This window comes from Populus euphratica, unplaced genomic scaffold, assembly GCF_000495115.2.
Source record: "Populus euphratica unplaced genomic scaffold, PopEup_1.0 scaffold348.1, whole genome shotgun sequence".
NCBI classification, from domain to species: domain Eukaryota; kingdom Viridiplantae; phylum Streptophyta; class Magnoliopsida; order Malpighiales; family Salicaceae; genus Populus; species Populus euphratica.
The window spans coordinates 74,836-84,234 of NW_011500237.1; the positions used below are offsets into that span (position 1 = coordinate 74,836).

Here is a 9,399-nt window from a genome sequence, read left to right on the forward strand (position 1 = left end):
AAAAAATGAATGTTGGACAATTAGGATGGTATTATAGGATTCATAATAAATTTATATATTAAAAAAATAAAAATAAACTAAAAATATTGGGATGGATGAACCCTTTACTTGCACTTATATCCAACCTTAATGAAACAATTAAATTTTATCTGATTCACTTTGATCTTATCAAATTAAATAAAAAATTAACTAAATTTAATTAATATTAGTTTTTTAATGGATCAAGTTAAATTATTATATTAGAGTTTATTTGAGATTGTATAAGCTATTTTCATGTCTTTGAAAAGTAGAAAGGTTAAAATTAATTTTTCAATAAATGGATTGTTTTTGTGTCTAAATACTTTTCAATAATAATGGTAAATGATTATACAAAAAATAAATGGTAATAAAATAATAATTAACTAGTCATGGTGTTAGTAGAATGGTGATGGGTGGTGATGACAATGATAGATAGGGTGGTGAGATAATGATAAAGATAAAGAGGCCATAGTAAAGATTGTTAGATGATATTATAAATATATTATTGTTTGTAAAATATTTTAAGAGTAAAAAAATATTTTTTAATAAATAAACTAAGTTTAAAAATTAACAATAAAATATTTTAAAATACCTATTGTTTATAAAACAAACTCAAAAAAATATATTAAGCAAAACAAATGTCCAAGATTCATAATCATCAGGGTCCAAAAGATAAATTAGTTAATTGTGGACAATACTAACCTATTACTTTTAAAGTTTATAAATAATAAATAAAGAATATGATAATATGATTTTTTTATTATTATCTAAATGGGATTTGAGTACTTTATTTAATTATCTATTTTTAAAAAAAATTTAACAATTTAGTATCGAAAATTAGTATGACTTATTCAATTATTTTTAACAATTATTAGTTTTAATAATTCAATTCTTGCAATTATCTATTTTCATGTATGCCCACGATTATTTTTCTAAAATAATATAGTATTAAGGGAGTATATGGTAACCAATGAAGTCGTGAAAAGACTTCAAATAAAAAGTGGGCTTTTCCTGGTTATGTCCTAGACTGGTGGGGTACTGACCTTCGTTGTTTCTGAAAAATCAGTTCCTCATGCAAATAGAGGACACTCAACATAGAAAGTTCCCCATTGGTGCTTGCATAGAGAATCCTCGGGTGCCAGGAGACTAGTGTTGCCATTGGCATAGAAAGAGGGCGCAACTCTGCATAAAGAATTCATGCGTGCGAAATGGTGTTTGCATAGTGAACAAAAATACATAATGATATGTGTCACACAACCTAGTTTGGCTAAGAAGAAAAAAAAGGGAGAGAAAAAAGAAAAAAAAAGAAGAGAAAATAACGAGAGAGAGTAGAGAGAAAATAAAAAGAGAGATCGAACGGTTATAATTTAAAAAATAATAATAATAAAATTTAAAACTAATGACATTGTTATTGGACATATATAATTTACTATTTATCACACTAGTGTAATTATAATTTTTTTTTCTAAAAAAATCAATAACCTTATCATTAAAAATATTTTGATATTTTTATAGGGCCATTAGTCATTAAAATATTAACTAAAAATATAAATATCTTTCTAATTTATTTTAGCATAATAACCTAACTATCCTCTAAGTCCAAATCTTTAAAGTTTATAGAGAGAGGTACTTTTATCTTTTTATTTTTTTTAAATATAATTAAATGACGAGTTTGCTTTATTTTTTTGTTATTATTAATTTCATGGAAGATAATTTAATCTTTTTATATAAATTAATTACTAATTAACTGATAAAAATTATTTGTATATATTAATTATATGCCGACATAGAAGAGGTGTTTGCATATTTTAGGTGGCATTTGTGCCACCTTTATATGGAAGAAAATGATTCTTTATCTTGTCATTAATTGTAAGCAACAATGCATTATTTTCATGTTGGGGTGATAGTTGTTTAAGGTGATGGAATGGTATATTGTAGGTGAGCTTTTTTTCTCTCTCTCACTTCTTCCATGAGAATTACAGATTAATTTTTTTTATTTTTAATATTTTAACATTAATCCCTATATTTTATTTCTAATTCTTATTCTTGAGCTTTATCTAAAAGTTTTATTTGTTTTTAATTTCATTTTTCAATATTAATTTTTCATATATAGTTTTTTTCGATTTGATCTTTATTCTTTTGTTTTTTTTTGTTCTTTTGTAAAAGTTTTATTGGTTTTTAATTTTAACATTTAATTAAAATTTATAGTATAATATTTTTTCCAATTGGGTACTCATTCTTTTTATTTTTATCTTTTTTTTGAAGTTGTTTTTCTTTTTAATTTAACCCTTCAGTTATTTGTATATATTAATTATATGCCCACATGTAAGAAGTGTTTGTATACTTTAGGTGGCATAAATGCTACCTTTATGTGGAAGAAAATGATTCTTTATCTTGTCATTAATTGTAAACAACAATGTATTATTTTCATGATGCATTGTTTTCATGTTGGGGTGATAGTTGTTGAAGGTGATGGGGTTGTATATTGTAGGTGAGTTTTTTTTTTCTCTCTCTCTTCTTCCATGAGAATTACATATTAATTTTTTTTATTTTTAATATTTTAACATTAATCCCTATATTTTATTTCTAATTCTTATTCTTGAGCTTTTTTAAAAAAATTTATTTGTTTTTAATTTCATTCTTCAATATTAATTTTTCATATATAGTTTTTTTCGATTTGATCTTTATTCTTTTGTTTTTTTTTTGTTCTTTTATAAAAGTTTTATTGGTTTTTAATTTTAACATTTAATTAAAATTTATAGTATAATATTTTTTCCAATTGGGTACTCATTTTATTTTTATCTTTTTGTTGGAGTTGTTTTTCTTTTTAATTTAACCCTTCAATAAAAACTTGTAATTCCCTCTAATTTATTCTTTTATTTCAATTATCATCCTTATTTTTTTGATTGCTATTTTTTTAATTTTAGATTTTTTGTGTGATTGATTTTTTTTCTCCTTTTAGTTTAATGACCTGGGTCATATGTTTGAAAAGTTAACAAGAGTTGATATATTTTTTTTAGTTTTTTTTAATTTCATTGTTTGATATTTTTTTTTAAAGTTTGTTTTTGTGATTTTTTATATTTTTTTTAATTGAGTTATCTCGATCTCATATCTTGAGATGTAAGTATAGTGAGTTAACCTGAATTGACTCGTCTATTATTATCTAAGTTACATATCTATCATGCTAACTCGAGTTGATTTATACTGGTTTTATTTTGTTTTTATCTAATTTTATTATTTCATGTTCAATTGGTTGAAAATTAAAATATATTGATTTTTCTCTTGAAAAATAGTTTTTTTCCAAGTTGTTGTAGTTATTTTTTATTTTTTATTTTATTTTTTCATCATGTAATTAAAATAAAATATGATTATTAAACTGATTGAGACTATAACCTAAATCATTAATTTTTTTTAACACACTTTCTTCTCCTAAACATATTTTTTAACTCGTGTAGCAGTGCACTATAAGTAAAAATTGTCAATAAATTATTCATGTTTTTTTTTCTTTTTTTCTTTCTTTTTAAGCCCCCCGATATCTATAAAGATTCAGTAATGCTTCATTAATTGATCATTGTTTTCCGTTAACCCCAAAAAAAAAAGGTTTTCAGCTTCCTGATTGCAGTTAACCCAAAAAAAAAAAAGGTTTTCAGCTTCCTGATTGAGCAGTGGACTCCAACAGTACACCTCAAACACCGGCACAGAAGTAAGCCAATATCCACCCACCACGTAACCACCCTCTCTTCACATCCCAAACCCTTCTGATTGGTCCACATAACACATCCTTGAAAAAGAAAAAAAACACAACAACAGAACACAAAATTAAAAAGCCCCATATAACCGCCAGAATTCACATCTACCAGTCTTTCTTAGAAACGGAAGACTGATTGGTGAGTCAGTTCCAGTAACTCACCATCACCATCAACTCTCATGGATTTCCCTCTTCAAATTCTCGAAGGTTTGCTCCAATTTCTCCCTCTAGGGTTAACTTAGGGTTTCCAATTTTTTCTCCAATTAACCATCTTTTCTTTCCCTCTTTTCTTCTTAGAATGGCACAGCCGAATCAAATTTCTGTTTCTTCTAGGGATCATTCCGCTGCTGCTTCATCATCATCTTCAAATCACACTTCTTTTCCAGTCCACGAAGAATATGATCATGATCATGATCAACGGTTACGTCAACTCGAATTTAGACAGCCAGAGATAGAGCAGCAGCAGCAGGAATACATTGGCATTTCTAATCGAGGGAATTATTTCGGGTTTAATGATGTAGCTTCTGTTAGAGATGACACGTGTTCTTGTGTCGTCGTGGTTCTCACGTTCTGGTTCTTCGGTTTGTATTTATTTAGCAATTCAAGTTTCTCTAGAATTACTTCTGTTTATTTTTTTCCCTAATTTTGATTGTCAAAAATTAGATTAAACTTTATAGGTTTTTAGTGTTAAATGCGGTTGTTGTTTTTAATTTCTGATAATTAATTGTTTCTTTGACAGTGTCGATGACTATGATTTTGGGGGTATATGGTTCTATGAGGCTAACCCTAGGACCGAAATGCTCGGTTCTTTTACAACCTACTCCCATATTTGTGCAGTCTATAAAGGTAAATTCTTGATTTTATTTGTAGTTATTGAAGTTGCACCGAGGGCCGAATGGTTTGGATGCTTCTTGTTATGGATTTAAGAGAGGGTCTTGAACTTGATTTGGTATTTTGTTGTAATTTTGATAGATTTCGGTTGGTTTTCTCTAGGTGGAACAGTTATATGATACTAATCCGGGGCTGATACTATATGGGTTATATACATCTCCTCCGCTTGATGTTGTTGAGACTTGGAATAGAACTCTTAATTTCTCTGTTTCGCCCGATTCTCACAAGGCAAGTGTTGTTTTATGGGAAATGGTGTCATGCTTTGAATTGGTTTTGGTGCTGGTGGGTATTCTTATGCATATTTTGCTTTTGTTCTCTAGGATTTCATGTATTTTCTGAATGAGGGGTCTCGAATAAATATTTCATACAGGGTGAACTCCCCGATCTCCTCCGTTTTCCTTATAATTGCACAAGGTATACTTAGGAACTGTCTAATTTATATGTTTCATGTTTTTTCTGGAAGTCATATATGCTTGCTTCTAGGTACGTAAATCTAGTAAGTCCATGAATTAATCTAGTAAGTCCATGAATTGAGAATTAGTTATCTTGCTGTTGGCTATAAAATTGGTTTTTGAGTTTTATTTCCATGTGATTCTGGATCTGGAAAAATTGCAGGGAGTGAAAGCCTTTCTCAATGGCTTGAGAATCCAACTCGTCCAAACACCACTTTATCATGGAATGTCATTCAAGGTAGATAGGTGTTGAGATTTTGATGTTTTCTTCATACAAATACATTAACTGATATGCATTTTATTTTTTTCTCACAGGAAGTGGTTTTGTCCAGCAGAGTATATTCACATCTGCAAGCTACTATGTTGCAGTGGGTAACTTGAACTCAGAGGAAGTTGAGGTAAGTTTGTTGAGTAGCGACCTGTATTTGTATCATCAATTGATCTCCTGTTCTAGGAATGTTTTACTAGCAATTAATAAAGATATAATCCAAGAATATCTTATTGCTTCTATTACCAACCACAGATAGAACGTCCTTTGTTAGTGTAGTTCTTTGGCTTCCTAGACATGATATTTAGTATCATTGATGAACAAAAAGACATGAACTAAATTTTAGGACCGCGCGCCTCTTGTTGTTTCATGTGTTAGAGTTGCTGAAATATTTTCCATTGAACAACACGTAGATAACCTCATACACCTTATCATTGTGATATTTCTACCTTGGCTAATAAGTACAGAATATGAAAATTTTCTTGTGCAGCTGGTGCTTAAACCATATAGATTTTTCATTTGATTCGCTAACAAAAGAATATGAGAATCTACATGATCTGTATTTAGCTAATTTTACCTTTTGATACATGAATTATACCACAAACAGTGAAAGAGTAGCTTATTTTTCTTTGCAATTGTTTTGCATCGCTTGACAAGATGCTGCTTTGAGATGATCTAGGCAACTGGATACTTTGTTCTTCCTGAATTTACCTTTATTTTTCCAGCATGGGTTATATCTTCCACCAATACAATTTTCCTGTTCTATTTTATGCTGCCTGTCTACAATCTTTCAACATGGAAAGATTGGAGTGCATTCATATTCTTATACTTCTCAACCTAAGTTGAAACTCAATGAAAGGACTAACTTTTTTTCGCAAAACATGAAAAGTAGTTTTTGGTTTTGGTCATTGGCACTTAGTGACAATTTTTTCTTCTTTTCTTTTCCTACAAGTGGTTTTCTTTGTTCCTTAGTTTGGAGTATGGGTTATATCTTCCACCAATACAATTTTCCTGTTCTATTTTATGCTGTCTGTCTACAATCTTTCTACGTTGAAATATTGGAGCGCATTCATATTCTTATTCATGAAAAATAGTTTGTGGTTTTAGCCATTGGCAGTTTATTGACAGGTTTTTTTTTCTTTTCTTACAAGTGGTTTTCTTTGTTCCTTTAGTTTGGCAACAGCATGCCAAAAACTTGTCTTACTAAACTAACAACTCTTTCATGCCACATTATCGACCAGCTAATGGTGTTAAGCTTCTGCTAGTGGAGCAAACCACACGACTCTAGTGAAAATAAACAATAATCTGAGACTGAGGGACCATTATGCGAACAAGCTGAAACCACAAGTCACTTGTTACATTATCCTAATTTCTAGAGTTGATACGGTGATGATAGATGAAGATCATTTGATTTTATTTTTTTTATGTTCGTTATTTATTTTAGATTTCAATCCATGCTTGTTTTATGTTCAAGGTGCGTTAATGCAGTTTCTCCATAGACCCGGAACATTCTTAAGATATATATTCAAATCTCAAAAAACATTTGGTCCAATTTCCTGTATGTGCAATATAATAGGAGTGAAATATCTTTGTGTTCATCTTGTTACTTCACAATCTTGTTTTTAGCTTGTGTTGATTTTGAAGTGTTCCTGTGTCCTTCCTGGATGGCTGTTTGTGCTATTTACTTTTGTGTCTTTTCTTAAACAGGTCCAATTAACCCTGAGAGTAAGATCTTTCATGTACAATACCACTGAAGCTTACTACAAGTGTACTTTTACTGATAGCAAGTGTAGTTTGAGCGTATTGTTTCCCAATGGAAATGCTGTTGTCTTAAACTCTCTTGGTCCAGAAGAGGTAAAGCTCTAGATCCTCGTTCTCACTCCTCTGTTTAAATATAAGGTCATCATATGAACTTAAGAACTATGTTGAATGGAAGAGGAAAGAAGATTTTTTAAAAGTACCTGTAAATGTTACTCTGTTGATTCCATATCTTTGAAAGCCAGCTGATTGGTAATCTTACGGTATTGTGATAGTAGACTCATTAGGACTACTGGAGAAAGGATCATCATCAAATAGTCTTTAGAACAGAAGATTCTCAACCTTTATTATCCCTGTTTTTTTTTTTTGCCTTTTCTTTTTTTCCCAGGGTTCATACAGTGAAGAGTGGAATGTCAAAGTCTCCTATGGGCCAAGATGGGCCACATATATTCTTGGCATAGGTATGCTCATCTGTTTCTTCTTTTTACTTCGACTTGTGGATATCTTATGTTTACTTGTTTTTCTGCCTGTAGGTGGAATGACTGTTATCATGATGGCGGCTTTCAACTTCTTGAACAAGTTTCAATGTGGTCATGAAGATGGAACTAGACTTCAGTTTGGAGTGGTGGAACCTGGGAGAGCTCCCTTGCTTTCACGTAAAGATGATGACCTTGCAAGTTGGGGCTCGTCTTATGATTCTGCCTCAAATGATGAAGAGGATCTTGAAGATCTTCTTGCAGCGAGTTCACTTGAAGGGAAATCAAGAGATGGTGAAAATGGCAATAATACCCGCCGTCTTTGTGCAATCTGTTTTGATGCTCCTAGGGACTGTTTCTTCCTCCCATGCGGGCACTGTGTTGCTTGTTTTGCATGTGGAACTAGGTAATTACTCTCCACTTGCACCTTTAGATTATTTTTTTCTTATCTTGAAACAGCACTGTGCTGGACCTTGTGATGAACTCAGGTGGGCAAACAGAGGCTGATGAATGCATCAATGCTTCCCTCATTCTGTGAGGGCATGCCCTGCCTAACCCTAGAATGTGTTTTAGACTTCATTGGCACTTGGCATGTAGATGGCATATCGAACTGAAGAAAGCAATATAATATGCTCATGTTTACAGAGTATTTACAATGCAACAAGTCCCTGCCCCTTTTGCATTGTGTAATATCATTTTTTTAAATTGCAGTCGGAGTGTTACTGGCTACTGTGGTAGTGGCCAAGATAACCCATTACTTGATGAGCTGTAACATATTAGTACTCTAAAAGTTTCACACGATGTCATGGTATACTCAATAATCAAAACCTTCTCTGTAAGGTTAATGAGGCTAAGAGAGACTGAGATACCATTTCAGTGGTTTAGCTTGTCTATGGAAGCACTTTAAGTTATCTTTTAATTACTGGACTATTGTTTTAATGGAAGCTAGATGGCTGCATCCTTTGTTTAGCCATGATCACGACCTGAAACCATTTAATAGGCATGACCTTTTAGGAACAAGTCGATCATGGCATGGTTTTGTTGTGTGGAACTTTGTGGACTATCATGATTTCTAGTTGAAGTTGATAGCCTGCCATATTGAGGAAGTCTGGCATAATGGAAATTGCACATAACAAGAGTCGGATGATTTTAGTCTTTTCAAATATCATCGGTAATTAATAAAAATGTAAATTTCTGGTGTTATTCAGCATATTCCTACTTCTGACTTTACTCTTTTGGGTTGCATTACCTGTCAGACATGGTATGAAGAAAATTTGGTCGCTGCTATCCTGATTGTATTTGCCAGTGCAAGCCTATTATTTTTCTTCCACAGTAACCAACTTGACCAATCGGATGCCAATTTATATGTTGAAATTTAATATTTGCAGGATAGCAGAAGCTGATGGTACTTGCCCTATATGTCGTCGGAATATGAGGAAGGTGAGGAAGATTTTTACAGTTTAAGCAACATGAAGTAGTTCGAAACACTCGCATATCCTGTAATAACTTGCAACATAGATTAGTTGCATCTAAACCATTGCTTTCATGCCCATGAGATACTATTTGACTGTATAGCGGTAGATTCAAATCATTGATGGAGAGATGCAGTTGTATGATCTTGATCTTTAAAGTGGAAGACCCTGCCTCATGTTTTTTTTCTGGCTTTCCACCATGTAATACTATCTTTTTGTATAAGCGTAGAATTCATATACCTAGGACCCATTACTATTCAAAGGCTTAATGCAACAGGTTATACTGTCTTTTTTCATATTTGGTCTCTGTGAGCTT

The 9,399-nt window shown here is 31.4% G+C and overlaps 1 protein-coding gene across 1 annotated transcript; it reads left to right on the top strand.

The window, feature by feature from the left end:
- Positions 1-3,860: 3,860 nt before the first annotated feature.
- Positions 3,861-9,379, top strand: LOC105112530 (uncharacterized). The gene is made up of 11 exons (XM_011008255.1): positions 3,861-3,973; positions 4,064-4,347; positions 4,506-4,612; positions 4,760-4,885; positions 4,978-5,071; positions 5,273-5,347; positions 5,425-5,507; positions 7,085-7,231; positions 7,524-7,596; positions 7,669-8,017; positions 9,000-9,379. The coding sequence occupies exons 2-11, from the start codon at positions 4,065-4,067 to the stop codon at positions 9,073-9,075; spliced, it is 1,413 nt and encodes a 470-aa protein (XP_011006557.1). The 5' UTR covers positions 3,861-3,973; position 4,064; the 3' UTR covers positions 9,076-9,379.
- The last annotated feature ends 20 nt before the right edge of the window (positions 9,380-9,399 follow it).